This window comes from Canis lupus, chromosome 36 (assembly GCF_003254725.2).
Source record: "Canis lupus dingo isolate Sandy chromosome 36, ASM325472v2, whole genome shotgun sequence".
Taxonomy (NCBI): domain Eukaryota; kingdom Metazoa; phylum Chordata; class Mammalia; order Carnivora; family Canidae; genus Canis; species Canis lupus.
In genome coordinates this window covers 17,625,554-17,640,328 of record NC_064278.1, presented here as the reverse complement: position 1 = coordinate 17,640,328, position 14,775 = coordinate 17,625,554, and the positions used below count along the sequence as shown (strand labels likewise).

At 39.4% G+C, this 14,775-nt stretch overlaps 1 protein-coding gene and 1 long non-coding RNA gene across 9 annotated transcripts in view; one reads left to right on the top strand and one right to left on the bottom strand.

Annotated features, from left to right (window-relative positions):
- The window catches only part of MAP3K20 (mitogen-activated protein kinase kinase kinase 20), a 177,271-nt gene that overhangs the window by 47,052 nt on the left and 115,444 nt on the right, over positions 1–14,775 (bottom strand). For all 8 annotated transcript variants that reach the window (XM_025460213.3, XM_049106229.1, XM_025460215.3 and 5 more), the window contains 2 exons: positions 10,170–10,276; positions 2,857–2,992 (listed from right to left, as the gene is read on the bottom strand). In XM_025460213.3, coding sequence (XP_025315998.1) covers positions 2,857–2,992; positions 10,170–10,276 — 243 coding nt within the window. The remainder of the gene's footprint in view (positions 1–2,856; positions 2,993–10,169; positions 10,277–14,775) is intronic.
- LOC112668113 (uncharacterized) lies at positions 3,845–13,312 on the top strand. The gene is made up of 5 exons (XR_003141483.3): positions 3,845–4,630; positions 5,807–5,920; positions 6,476–6,716; positions 8,998–9,076; positions 13,173–13,312. It is a non-coding gene; the product is annotated as an uncharacterized LOC112668113 (long non-coding RNA).

Genomic DNA, 14,775 nt, shown 5'->3' with positions numbered 1-14,775 from the left:
AGAGGTAGAACTGTCAGGATCTTAAAAAGTGTTACTGCCTCTTCTTTTGAGGAATAATTAGCAAACTGAGGTTTATATTTTTGGTATTGATTAAATATTGATAAGTTTATGATAAACAATGTACAGGTAACATATGGGATGACCTTTACATCCTCGGTGAAAAGATATTTTTTAGGGCCAATTTCCTAATTTTTAAATTGAGGTTGGGGGACTTGTGTGTGTTTTTAAGTTTTGGTTTTTTAAAGTAATCTCTACACCCGATGTGGGCCTTGAACTCATGACCCCAAGATAAAGAGTCGCGTGCTTCTCCAACTGAGCTTGCCAGGCGCCCCCTGGAGTCGAGTTTTTTTTTTTTTTTTTTTTTTTTTAATATCTTACTCTATTAGGAATAGAGATACCCAGAGCTGTTAGTTCAGTAAGAACCTCATATGCTTCAGCTAAAAATTAGTACCAGTTATATGGAAGAAAAAAATCGCTTAGATCCTTTATCACTGGAAACAGGATTTTACTTTCCTTGCAGTCCAACCTCCCAGCTTTTCAGATTTGTTTCCAATTGTTAGATTCTCTTAGCACTTTGTTGCTGATTTAGTATTTCATGGGTCCTTCCTCACAATTATGTTAAGTTCTCAACAGAAGCCTCTCAAAAAAGTTTATATGTTGCAAAGAAATTGAATTCTTATATCAAGTTACAGCAATAAAAATAATAAACATTATAACTTAGGTGTGGAGAATTCATCTTCCCAAATACCTTCAATAATGTTTTAGTTTCAGGAAAAAAAATAGTGTCCTTCCTTGAAATAAACCCAATAATACTATCTTTTATGAAGTTCCATAAATGTTAAACTTTTATAATTAAGATGAGGCTACATACATACGGAAAGCCTAAGCTTCCAGCTACTTCCTTTAAAAAGGTTCATTTTATCTTTCGCTCAGAAACTTCATTTAAAGTCAACTAGAAACTGATGTGAGGATAAAAGAAAATACCTGAGCACAAACTTTCTTTCCTCAGAAACACCAGCTCTAAGCAGAAGAGACATTAAAAGCAAGTACTGTTAAGAAAGAAAACTTAGCCTTCATAGAGGAAAAAAAAAAAAAAAGGGAAGAAAATCTCTGAGATCATGCTTCATGCTGTCCATTGTTAGATGGTAGCCTTCAGAGCAGTTCCTTTACAGAAAGTTTTCTGGAGTTAAAACGCAAGCATACAACCTACTGAGCACTCCTACTGTTTCATTATTTATTATACAAGTGTCTTACTAATAGCAATAATGTGTGCAAGGCAGCCCATGATTTCTTAGCAAAACGAATGCCAAAAAACCAAAGAAAGATTCTAAGGCATACTGTAATAAGTAGTTTAAAGTTTTTTTCTTACAATGCTACATTTAGAAAGAGTCAAGCCATGCAGTGCTTTATAGCTTAAGATTTCAGTGTACTTAAAAAAAAAAAAAAAAAAAAACCACCTCGCAGCCTTCAGAAGACAGCCGTATTTCTGCCTCTTCTCAGCTCTGGGAGAAGCAGTTCTCCTTGTAGCCCCTCAGGGTAATGTTTTTTGAGTCTGCCTGTTGGTACCAATTCAGCCAGAACAGGAGACTTCCCTTGACTTCCGGCCTGAGAGCCAAGTTAAATTCACTGAACTTCTAAAACGTGGTACCTTTTATTTATTTATTTTTTGTAAAATGTGGTACCTTTTAATGTCCTACGGCGGTCTTATGTATAGCAGTTCAGTTCTGACTTTGGAAGTTCCTGCACAGCCAAAGTCATTTTGGAAAAAGCTAAATCTGATAATAAACATTTAACTTCACTCTATTTTCCTTTTTTGGATATCAGGTTGCTTCTCCACATAAAGTAGAAAAGGAGGCAAAGTCTTCTATTCTTTAGACACTGGAAAATACTTTGCAACTGGGCACTGGCTGCTTAAGGAAGATAAAGGCTTATAAAAATAGGAAAGGTTTTTGAAGATCACAAAGAGAAGGGCATTTAAGTTTTTTGTTTTTGCATAACTGCTATAGCAACTATTAAAAATGAATTTAAAATACATAACAAGTTTACTTGTAATCTTATCATTACTTGTGATTTTAGAGTGGACAAAAATTACCCATTAAAAACCCTGAAAAAGCCAATGATAAACTTCTACTTAATTCCTGAAATGAAAAATCATTTCAAAAGAGGGAAGGCTCCTGAACTTCTGATTAGATTTTACTATATCATGGCAACATATAGACACAAGCTAAGAACATAAATAGTGAAATCCTTAAAAAGAATTTTTATTTTCTCCTAAATAGAAGACTTGGAAGAAAACCAAGGTATTTCCTAGATGTAGTTAACTATCGGAGGCTGGTCCCAAGGGAAGCCTTTTTGCATTCTTTCGCTGCAATGATTCTAACACTAAATTGAGCGAGGAATATTAATGCTTGTCGTTTATATGTCACTAAGTTCGCTTTCTTTTAGAAGGAAAACTTGGTTAAGTTCTGCTACACGAAGACTCTTAGACAGCTAGCTGCCTCCGTGTTACGCTTATTCATCACGGATGGACTCCGTGGAGTTAATCGGCCTTTAGACGATGTTAGAGCCCCAGTGTTCTGGGGATCTAACAGATGGTGTGCAAATACACTGCATTTTATTTTTGTGATTCTAATACACAAACACTGACAGTAACCGTTCTTTCTTAGAGGAAGAGCCAGAAATAGGCTAAATAAGCCTTTCTTTTAAATTTCTGGCATTTTGTTCATTGAAATGAGAGCTGCGTGCTCCCTGAGTGTGCACATGGGCCCTTCCCCACAGGGGCAGGAGGCAGGATGGGAGGAGGTGGGGCTGCACCTTCTAAGTGGGGGGCCGAGTCACCCTGTGGGGAGCACTCACCGGGGTGTTGGACTGCTCCGTCAGCTTTTGCTCCCACATCTTCAGACGTCTTTCCCGCTCTTTGAGCTCCTGCTCTTTACAGCTGAGGTCCCGTTCTAGTTTCTTCAGCCTCTCGAGAGTTGCTTCAATTTCGCACCTGCCCGGGGATGACTGGTTTAGGTCTCAGCTTTGCTCAGGAGTTAGCAAACACTTAGCAAACACATTGTGGCTCATCAGGATGCTTACACCTTGTAAAAGGCCAAAATCCGCGCTTTTATTTTTCACCAGTTTTACCGAGCTATGGTTGACATAGATCACTGTGTAAGTGTAAGGTGTACGGCACGCTAGACTTCCACATAGCATGGCATGGTGACCCCTATAAATTCCATCAGCGCCCATCATCTCATGCAGAGCAAGCCAAAAAAAAAAAAATTTGTGATGAGAACTCTCCAGATTGACTCTCTAAATAGCTTTCACATATATAATACATTAAACTATAGTTCTCATGCCGTCTGTTACATTCCTTGGTCTTATGTATCTTGTAACTAGAAGTTTATGTCTTTTAGCCGCCTTCCTCCTATTTGTCCCACTGCCGCCACCACCTCTGGTAACCATAAATCTGATCCTTTTTTTCTGTGAGGTTGGGAAAACTTGTGCTTCTAACCGAAACAGTCAATTATCAGAGAATAAGAAATCTGTCGGAGCCTGCAAGATCAACAGGTTTAGGAAAAGCAGCCCAAAATATTTCCTTACTGCAACATTGAGGGCCCAGTGGGGTAGAGCCTGAGCTGTGGGGCTGTGTCCTGGTTCAGCTATTTAGTGAATGCTGATGTTCCAGTAGCCCTTTACAGTCTAAAAAGCACTGTTACATAAGATCTCATCTTATCCTCATGACAACCCCAAGAAACAGGTACTAATCCCATATATAGAGATGGGGAAAATGATACTCCCGTCAGGTGATCCACATCTCACTGCCAGTAAATTCACGTTGGCTTCTTCCCTCGCTGGGTGCCCCCACTCAGCTCATCAATCTGATCCCATTTCCTCAGTTGTAAGGGGTGATGATTATCTTACATCGGGTTCCCCAACTTGCCTGATCCTAATAACTACCGGGCAGCTTGTTAACCAACAGATAATACAACACAGATTCCTCGGACCCTTCCTCAGAGCTCATGATTTAGTAGGGCTGGGTGGGGTCTAGGAATTTCCATTATTTAATAACAGACCCAGGTGACTTATAATCAGACAAGTGTGGGCCAGATGAACTCTAAGATACTTTCAGAGTCTAATAATTTTTTTTTTTGGAAGTTCCTTCCTTAGTCCCTTTGGCCAACTTGAAATCTGTCCAGTTCTAGGAACCTGTCCTTTGTAGAACGTGAACTGTGGACATGGTTCAACATAAGCTTGTTTTCTTCCTTCAGGGCTGCGACAGTGTGTAAGTCTCAGTTACGCTCTCCGAGCTCGAAGTCCCTTCCTTGGGCTTCTGAGAGGCCCGGAAACAGGGGACTGCTGGAGGTTGGCTCTGAGGGCTGCTTCCACAGCTGCTTCCAGGTGCCACAGGGACGGAGGCGGGGTACACACACTGCATGAGGCTGGCCGGGGCCCCAGACCCAAGTCACTGGGTATATGTAACCAGCATCTCCCTTTCTATCACCAGGGAAAATTAGGAAAAAAAAAAAGGAAAAAAAGAAAAAAAGGACAGCTTATTCCAATGCCCTTGTGGACGAGGACTAAATGAAAACCAAAGAGCTGCGGGCATTAACTGCAACATCCAAGACAGGGAACAGCTACTGAGGTGGGTCCGGGTTTGGGCCCCACACTTTCCCTCCCTGGTTGTCTGAAAGATGCCTCGGGGCCAGGGAAGTAGCAGCATCTGCTGTCAAGCCTCCAGCCCCTTTACATGCACCATCTGAAAGTAAGAGAACCATATAAGTAGACTCACACTACAGACCCTAAAGAAAGGCACTAAATCAGCAATCTTTCAGAATTACGACTATCATAAAAAAATCCAGATTTTATGCTTCTGGGTGTTTCTGACAAAGGTATATCCTGCCCATTCATAGATAAGTTTGCATTTGTTTTCCAAGTGGAGGATTGAGTGGCGGGAAATCACCGTGGAGATGCTTAGAGGTTAAACTTTTGTAACAAAGGCAGGCAGGATGAGCCATCCCGGCAATGGAGGGTGACAGGATGGTGACGGGAGGGGCTCCCGCCAGGCCACACCGCACCCCTGCCAGGGACACTGAGCCCATGGCCGCTCTTATGTGGCCAGGATACCCGGCCAGCACCTTCCAGTTCACTTGTAATTTATTTATTTATTTTTATTTTTATTTTTTCCACTTGTAATTTAAACCACGTTTCAGTTCTGGGAGCTGACTGTGATTTTGAGCCCTTCGGGAAAGCACATAAACAGTCAAGCAGGCTGAAAGCTGTGACACGGAAAACCAAACACTGAGTAAAACAGGCCTCCTGGACCCAGCTCCTCAGGCTCACCCCCAGGCGCCCCACACTGGCCGGACCATGGGAGGTTCTGTGCCAGGAGGGATGCCCCGCAAGCCCCAGGGTGGCCCGATGACAACGGCCACCCTCACTGTCCCCTCGCTGTCCCCCATGCTGCTGATGCCTTGTTTTGCATCACATGCATCTGTTGATGTACCTATATAACCTTCCCGTTCTATAAATAAAAGTGTTTTAAAAACTGTTTTAGTTGATGAAAACTAGGGTTTGTCTCTTAATCCAAATCCAACTAAGGCTGACTTCTCCTAGTATCAACTTCCCATATGCCAGAAACAGGCAGTGAACTGGAATCATCTTTTCAAGGTCAGTTTGTAAAAATAGCCCTATTATATATAGGACGATAAACAGGTAACGTGTATATTAGTGTTATGTGTTAAATGATCTGTGCTAATATCCAAATTGCAGAGATTACATTTTTTTACCTGTTTTTTTGTTTTGTTTTGTTTTTAACAAGGCGTGCCACAGCAAGAGTATTCTGATCACTAAGGGGGAACACAACCAGCAAAGTATTCGGCCAAGAAGCCCAGATCCGAACACGCCGTCACAGCGCACCACGCAGCTTGCTCAGGTCTGTAGACAGTCACGTGGCAGAATGAAAATTGCCGACACCACCAACAGGGTGACACACTTCCTATTCTGTAATGCTCACTGCTGTTATTGCTAATAAGTCAATAAAAGGAGAAACAAGCTAAAGAGATGGGTAAGAATATGCCCTGACAGATTTCTTTCCTTTCATCTATTAGGTCAAAGGGAAAAGCGTAGTTTCTGTGGTTTTTAATAACCTAGTTTTATAAAGAATTTTAAGAATAACCATTTAATTCTCTAAAACAGGGTGTTTCATCTGGTCTATGTTTAAGGAAGCTCTACCAGAAAACAAGCGTTTACCAGAAACACCACAGATTTCCTACACATGCTTTCCAACCCCACAGCCACATGGTTTCAGACCCCAGACAAAAGTCAGGGGAAAGAGAAGAGTCTGAATGTGTTGTTCTTAGAAATATCCAGACAGTCTGACAAAACATTTAATTCTTTTTGGTGTGTGGCACAGAGTAGGATGGATGTTTTGCCTTGATCATAACTAAAACAATCATGTTGTGTAATATTTCTCCTAATATTCTCAAAGGAATCAAGTGTACTCTGCATGCTAACGAGTGGAAGGCATGGCACTGCCCACAGGTCCAGGAACAGCGCTGCGTAGACTCTGGGACCAGACCACGTGGGTTCTAGTACTGGCTCTGTCTTACTCCGTGTGATCTTGGACAGGTGACCCAAACCTGTCCAGGCCTCAGATTCTGTATCTGGGATATAAGACCGGATTGCCATGTGGATTAAAAGAGATGATGCAGACAAAGTACAAGCATCTGGTAAGAATATAATGACTGATAGCTGTGTTCATTGTTACTCTGATTAATATTATTATTTTTATCCCCTATGCTTTTAGCCAATCACCAAGTTCAGTTAAAACAGCTCTACTTCTCAGACTGGGTTAGTGGTTCAGGTAAAATAGGTATTTTCCCACCGGCTCTCAGGATTAACTAGTTCCTGAAAGAGAGCCAAGAAGGAAGCCAGGAAGGCAACTGTTTGCTTTTTACTAAAATACATTAATGAATTACCAATGTTATTTCCCCCATCTTTTCATCATGAAGTACTTTAAAATGTATTTTTCAACTATCCAGGTTTGTAGGAAATAAAGCTATCCAGAGAGAAACCACTCTCTCATAATTTCATTATCTAATGGTAACACTGGCCTTTTGATACTTTTCTGTAGGTTCACATACCTGACACAGGGACCCTAGCCTCTATTTTTTTAAATCATCCATCGGATCTGTGTTATCAAGAATGGCTCCATCTGTTCTGTATATGGAGACATCATCAGTTTTAAAAACCTGACAAGCACCAAAAACCAAAAACCTTAATTGCACTTTATGCCATTTCTAGTGTACAATTCTCAGTAATGCTGTGCTAATAAGCAGGTGTACATTCTTGGACAACTTTTCCATCTGTTTTCTTAGGAATAAAGCGGGAGTGGTGGAGGGGTCTGATCTGTATTGCCAAAGTGTCCTCCCAAAAGGTGGTATTTTCACTAGCAACATATTAGAAAATTTATAATGCTGGATATTTTCATAATGTAAACTTTTGCCAATCTGATAAATGAATTCTATTCCCTTACAGTTACTTGATTGGTAAATGAGGCTGTTTTTAGTGTGTTTATTGGCCATTTGATTTCTCCTTTTGTGAAATGCCTTTCATGTCCTTCAGAATGAGATTATAATTAAAATGTTATCTTAAGGACAGTAATTCTGTCTACTATTAGTGGTTTTCAGATTTTTCAAAGTGTGCTCTGGGGACCCATGAGAGCTTTTCAAAGGATTCCAGAGCTTTAAACTGGTTTTCAGAATAACATTAAGACTTGATTTGCCTTTTCTACTCTCATTCCCTCATAAGTGTGAGGGAAGTGTGAAGACTTTTTCAGAGACTTCATGATATGTGCCAATGCCACAGGCTGAATGTAGAGGCAGGATTTATTTTCTTAAATGAATCAATAACTACATATTTAAATTTTTTCTCCGTTCTCATTTTGAATGTGGTAAATATTGACAGATGTAATTCATTTAAACAAAAGCTCTTTGTAGTCCTCAAGAATTTTTTATAATGTAAGGGAGTCCTGAGACCAAAAACTTTTAGAACTGTTGAGCTATTACATAGGGGGGAAAAAAGCTGTAGCAGTATGGCATTTGTCCTGGAAGTTTATCATGGGTATTGCTTTGGGCTATATGGAGGTTTTACATTTCTATATAGAAAACTTACCAACTCCCCTATATTCTGACATTGTTGACATACTTTTAATACTGTATCTCAAGAGTAACAATAGTAATGTTAAAATCCCACTAATCTTTTGGAGAACAGATCAAACAGCATCTCCTTAGGAAATCCTTTTATTACTTTGTCTGACTAGATGAGATTTCCTGGTTGTATACTCTCAGATGCCCAGTATTTCTGTCATAATACTTATCAAAATAGTAATAAATAGTTACTTGTATATTTATATTTAGTAGTTCAACATTAGGTACTCCATGTGCGTTAGGGCTGTTCTGCTTAATACCATAGCACAATACAAGAACACATTGCCCCAGCAGAGGTTCAGGAAATATCTGAATGAATGAATGAATGAATGAGTGAGTGAACGTAAGAAGCACACTTGTCATAGTCAACAAATTAGTTTACATATTTCTATTCTCTTGTGTAATATTGTAATACCTTTTAATATTACTACTACCGTGGTGTCTCCTTCCCCTAGTTTTATCAAGCAACTGCTGTGTTCAAGGCATACTCTAGATGCTGAAGGTATGTATAGTAATGAACAAAAGAAATCATCTGACCTTTTTACATTTCAGCCAGGGAAACACAGATCAAACAACAAGCTACAGAATTAATTAATTCCAATGGCAGTAGAGGCTATGAAGGAGATGCTCTCAGGGCACATAAAGTGGAACCTCATCTATCTAGGGTCAGAAACACGTCCTTAAAGACATGTTATTTCAGTTCCTGTCTGAATGATGACTAGGAGTCAAGCTGGATGAGGGTGTCAGGGGAGGTATGCCGCTGAAAGGGGTGAATTTTTTACAGAAGAAACTGCATTTGCAGGGACTCTGAACGAGGAAGAAATATGCATCTGTTGAGGAACCAGAAGCCAGACATTAAGAGGGAGAACTATGCTCTTAAGGTAAGGCCACCGAGGTCAGAGCCAAAGGGTCTCATGCGTCTCGTGAAGTGCTACAGCCTTTGTACTAGAGCAGTCCCTTACATGGATTCAAAAGAGGACTCATCTGATTAGATTTGCACCCAATCTCTTACAGTAGGAAACAACATTATTACATGTTTTGTTAATTATTGAAGTCCAGAACAAAACCCCTCATACCTACACTCAGGCAGACACTGTGACTTTGGTTTCCCTAAATAAAAATTCATTTAACTCACTGGCCCTGGAGAGAGATTTCAAAAGAATACAAATAAAGAAGGTTATTGTAAAGCCCAATCAAAAAGAAAGGCAAGGAAATGTCTAGGTAACAGGAGTAAACAAGTCCATCATTTCCAGAGTGCCTGCAGTAGGCACTGGGCATCAGCAGGTGGCGTAAGGCGTCGCATTACCGCCTTGGCTCTCAGGAGCCGAGATAAGTTACTTAAATCTCTGCTGAGTCAGGGAGGAATAATGTCAGCTCCCAAACATGCTATTTATATTCTTGCAGCACGTGACCTGGCCCAACTGTCTCATCCCAGGCTTGCTTCTTCCCCTCACACAATACAATTCTCTCATTACTAAGTTTGTTTTACACTTGACAAAATTTAATAGGATTTATAACATCAAAAGTTTTCTTTTAAAAGTGTTTTTATAGTCTCCCTACCCCCTCCATCAACAGACAGAGTACTCTGCAAATCCCTAGGCAAACAGGATTTTTATTTCTCACTGGACAGACGCCAACGCTTCCTAACACAGTGTGTATGGTACTGAGAAATGTCTGGTAACCGTCTTTTGTCTCCAGAGATGATTTCAATATTCTTACCAAATACTTAAGACATATGCTAAGGCAACAAGCTTAGAGGAATGCTTCTTTTTTTTTTTTTTTTTGCTTACATGTGAAATGGAGGACTTATTAGATCTCCAAAAAGAATTTAACATTAAGAAAAAAAAACCAAAACCCTCTTAAGTTATGCTTAGAAGTCAGGACTGTCCTCTAGTTTCCTGATTGTCTTCTTCAGTGACACTGGTCACCGTCTTTTAAAGCCAGAGGCCATGACTTGGTACAAGGCTTACCTACCTCCACTCTGCCTTGTTGTGCAGGAATGAGTTACACTGGTCGGGAAGGTTAGTGTCATTTGACATGGACTCCAGAATTGAAATGATTTGCTTAAAAGATGGCCGTTTCTGAAGAAGAGAAAATAATCACTTGTTGGGATTTAACAAAGTAGGTCTTTAAGAGAAAATTCACAAGCACAGTAATAAGCTTGATGCACCACAACAAAATAACTATCATGCACATCCTGACTGAGTTCCTTTACAACTGTCAGACCACTCAGGGGGAAGTGGACCATATTCCTTATTTTCAATAAATTATAAGAATAGACACAGATGGGCAGCCCCAGTGGCACAGAGGTTTAGCACCACCTGCAGCCCAGGGCGTGATCCTGGAGACCCGGGATCAAGTCCTGCGTCAGGCTCCCTGCATGGAGCCTGCTTCTCCCTCTGCCTGTGTCTCTGCCTCTCTCTCTCTCTGAATAAATAAATAAAAATCTTAAAAAATAAAAAAAAAGAATAGACGCAGATGTCATTTTTCTATCGTGTGGCCTAAGGTTAGAATAATTACAGGTTTTCTCCAGGTAAGGAAAATACTAATTCTCTTTTGGGTATGATTAAGGATTCCTAAGAGGGAAAAGGCAGGTGCTTTAAAAATCTAGGGGATACAGCAAGTTTAGTGAAAGTTAATGGTAGAATGTGGGTGGTAGGTACACCGGTGTTCACTGTAAAATTCAACTTTTCTGTATGTTTCAAATTCTTATATTAAAATGTTGGGGGAAACCCTAGTTAATCTGTTAGAATAAAATTTCCTCAACCACTTGCTCAGAGAAAAATCCCCCAATTTTCAAGCCATTATGACTCATTGTCCTCAGTGTTTATTCCACATCATAACTAGTTTTGGGGCTAGGAAACTAAGGTACTGTTTACTAGAAATTGAAAAAGCAGTGGTTAGGTGGATTTCTTTGGCTACCAGTAGCTGTACTTGTCTGTTTCTTTAGACTCTAGCCAAGACTGAAACAAAAGGTTAAAACAAAAATGGAAGAAAGAGAATAAAAGGATGATGCACATTCTCTCTTCATCATGCCTCATAATTATACCATTTCTGAGCAAATTACAGTTGCAGCAATTAAAACATGCATTTTAATTTAGGAGCACAAAACAAGAAGGAACAATGTTGAGGTGGCTTGCTCTCAAGACTTGAGTGCTTCCTACATTAAGAGGGACAATTTTTCCATTTCTCAGGAATATAAAACTGGGATATTTATTCTGAGTTGTGCCTTTATTGTACACTTTTAAGGAAATGTGTGCCTGTGTGTGTGTGTTTTAAGAAGAGGGTATAAGTAGCTAAATGTCACCGATCTACATTAAGCCTTCTAATCAGCAAAGAAGAAAATGCCTGAAGTACGAAATTTGAAAAATATTTTGTCTTCTTTTAACTTTATTCCTATTTTAATTCCTCCTACTTTGTGTCAAGGTGTAAAAGGAAAAATGTTTTAATTGTTTGCACAGGAATTAATTATATAATAAATATAGGATTTCCATTTTGCATGGAAAAGCAGCAGGAGAGGGTATTGAATTTTTAAAGAATAGTTTTCCCTACATTTAATCATTCTTGAAATAAAGTAAAACTCTTGAAATTAGGTGACAAGTATTCCCAGGAAAACCTTAGTTTTATACATAGAATACACTCTCAGATGTAAATGATCAAAGCAAACATTTAAAAAACAACAATGGAGCATTTTGTGGTGATGGTATTTTTTTTAAAAGATTTTATTTATTTATTCATGAGAGACACAGAGAAGAGAGGCAGAGAGATAGGCAGAGGGAGAAGCTGGCTCCCCATGGGGTGCTGGATGCGGGACTCGATCCCAGGACCCCGGGATCATGACCTGAGCAAGGACAGATGCTCAACCACTGAGCCACCCGGGTGTCCCAGGTGATGGTATTTTATGAATACTCTGGTTGCAGAATCCAACATTGTCTGGTCTGGGCTTAGGATCCTTTTAGTATTATATGTTTTGCTCACATTAAAAAAAATTTTTAACTAGGACCATTTATTAAGCATCTACATACATTATTTGCCATCTTCAATTTATAGATAAGGAAAATCCATCTCAGAAAAGTATGGATTTCCCAGTATCACACAGGAAGCAAATTTCTGAATCAGGGGCAAGGCTCTTAAACCCTTCAATCTGTTTTATCACATGAGGGTAAGATGTTACTTCCTATCAAACTCAGGGCTTTATTTTTTTTTTCCTATTTAGAAATACCATTTTAGAACTGGAAATAATTCCCACTTTTACTTCCTTCTTCTCTTTGATAAAATACTTTGAGCACCTGATGTAAGCTACTGGCATGATTTGACATTTACCCAACACCAGCTTTCTCTTGTATTCCCTTCCTCCTCCTCATTGCAAAAGAACATTTTTCCTCAGGTGAGCTGAGTATTTTAATCTGTCTTTAAAGCAGAAGGGCTGGAAAAGAGAAATAAATTTTTAGCCCATTATAGCTCTCTGTATGCACAGGAGTGGCATCCATTTGTGGCTGAACTGCTACATACTTAAAGCTGGAGAACTAAAATGTGCCTTGGTCTGGCTATTTTAGTCCACACATGGGTCTCTACTTACTAAGTGTATGTGAGGTGCTAAAGGCAGCTCTGTTCCTCAGAGACTGCGGTCCATTTAGGAAGAAGAGATAATTAAAAAATACAACTGCACAAGGTAAAGTAGTGGCCTGGACTGTGGTTTAGGAAAATGAGGGACTAAGTATGGGCTGGCGTAAACAGAATAGCCAGCGAAGGTGTGACAACAAAGTGATCAGGAGAGGAAAGAAGAGAAGAGGGCATGCCTAGGGAAGGAAAGTGTGTAAGGCACGTCTGGAGAACAGCTGCCAGAGAGCAGGAAGTGTGGGCTGCAGTTTGGGGTGTATAATTAAATACTGAGGGGATGTATTAATTGTATCAGAATAAATTACCTTGAATTTAGGAAATAAAAATCAATCTTAGACTTTCTTTATACTTCCCCAGGGTAGAGAACACAAGATTCCACTCATCCTGAAGAAGGGTAAGCTTACTACTTTATGTTAAAGACATGCCAACTTCATAGCATCAGCACCAGGACTAATGTCCTTCCTGTGTTAGGTGTTTACACTGTTATTTAATTAATGCACCATAAATATATATCCTTAGTATTTTAATTAATGAAATACAGAGTTTCTGATTAAGAAATTCAAAACCTGCTTTGCATACTGAAATAGAATTGCAATTATAGAGATCTAGTTGCATTAATCTAATTCAGTGCAAATAATTTCAGGTGAAATTTTTATTTAAAGAGCAGAAAAACACTGCCAAAATGACTACAGATGGCACAGTGGACATAGAACTGGTAGAAAGAGTGAGGAAAAGGTAGTACAATAGCATTTTAAAAACATAAATACTTCAGAGGAAGCCTGCAAATAGCTGCGTATATTTTCTGCTGGATTAGCTGCAAAGTGCAGGCATTTCTCTTAATGCATAAAACCCCCATATTCTGCAAATCACACACTAAAATAAAAGGACCTAACAGAAGCAGGACAGACCATGCCAAACCTATGCAGCTTTGTCATGGAATGCTAATAAAAACAGTAATTCTAAACAAAAATACGAACAATTAAAAAATGTTAAATTCTTTAATAAAAAAATAATGCTAAGTAAATAGAAGACTCTCCTTTTACAAAAGGGTAAAAGTAGTTTATGAACAAGAGTGAAAGCAAAGATGGAAGGCTGCTGGCTCTCAGGGCAAAGGTGCAAGGTACAAGTCTGGGAGGCCCCCACAACACGCCTCCGAGACAAGGCACTGGGGCGGAGAGGCCTCACAGATCTGTGGCTCTTGCTGCTCTTCTTTGCTGCACTACTGTACAAACTACTGTACTTGGTGTTTAGCTGTTCTCACTTAGTGGTGCGGAACCACGGGCTAGGTAACATGTGTGATCCTGCATGGTGAGGACTCAGAACTCACCGGTGGCTTATGCATCCTTTCTGGAGGCCAGATTGGAACTGGATTTAAATTAAGGAAGAAATTCCATTCTTAAGTCTTTGTTTTTAGATCTCTATTTTAAAAACCAGTTTGCAATATATCTATTTCCATGAAAACATGAACAAGTTTGAACTATAAAATTACAGTTCCTTTCTTGAGTCTGTCTCCTTTCAGCATTTAATCTGTGGACGAACCTTTTTTACTTTCTAACTTATTATCATGAAAAATTTCAAATATACACTAATGTAGAGAGAACAATGTAATGATCCTCCATATACCTATCACCGCTTCAAAAATTATCATGGCCAATCTTGTTTAATCTATACCACCATCTATTTCCTTTCATTTTATTTTGAAGCAAATCCAAGACTCGCCTATCATTTTATCTATAAATATTTCCGTATGTATGTGAGTCTTTTAAAATGATCTTTGCAGGGAAAGGAAATGGGCCGTCATGCTCCAATGTGATAACCACATGAAAAGTCTAAATTTTGGAATGTCTCCAACTCTATTGTGATAGCTTAAAAACATGAATCTGGACAAGGAGTACATATCAAGTTTCTCTAGAAGTGCTACTTTTGCCTGGAGTTGGGTTCAGACTGCTTGAGTTTATTC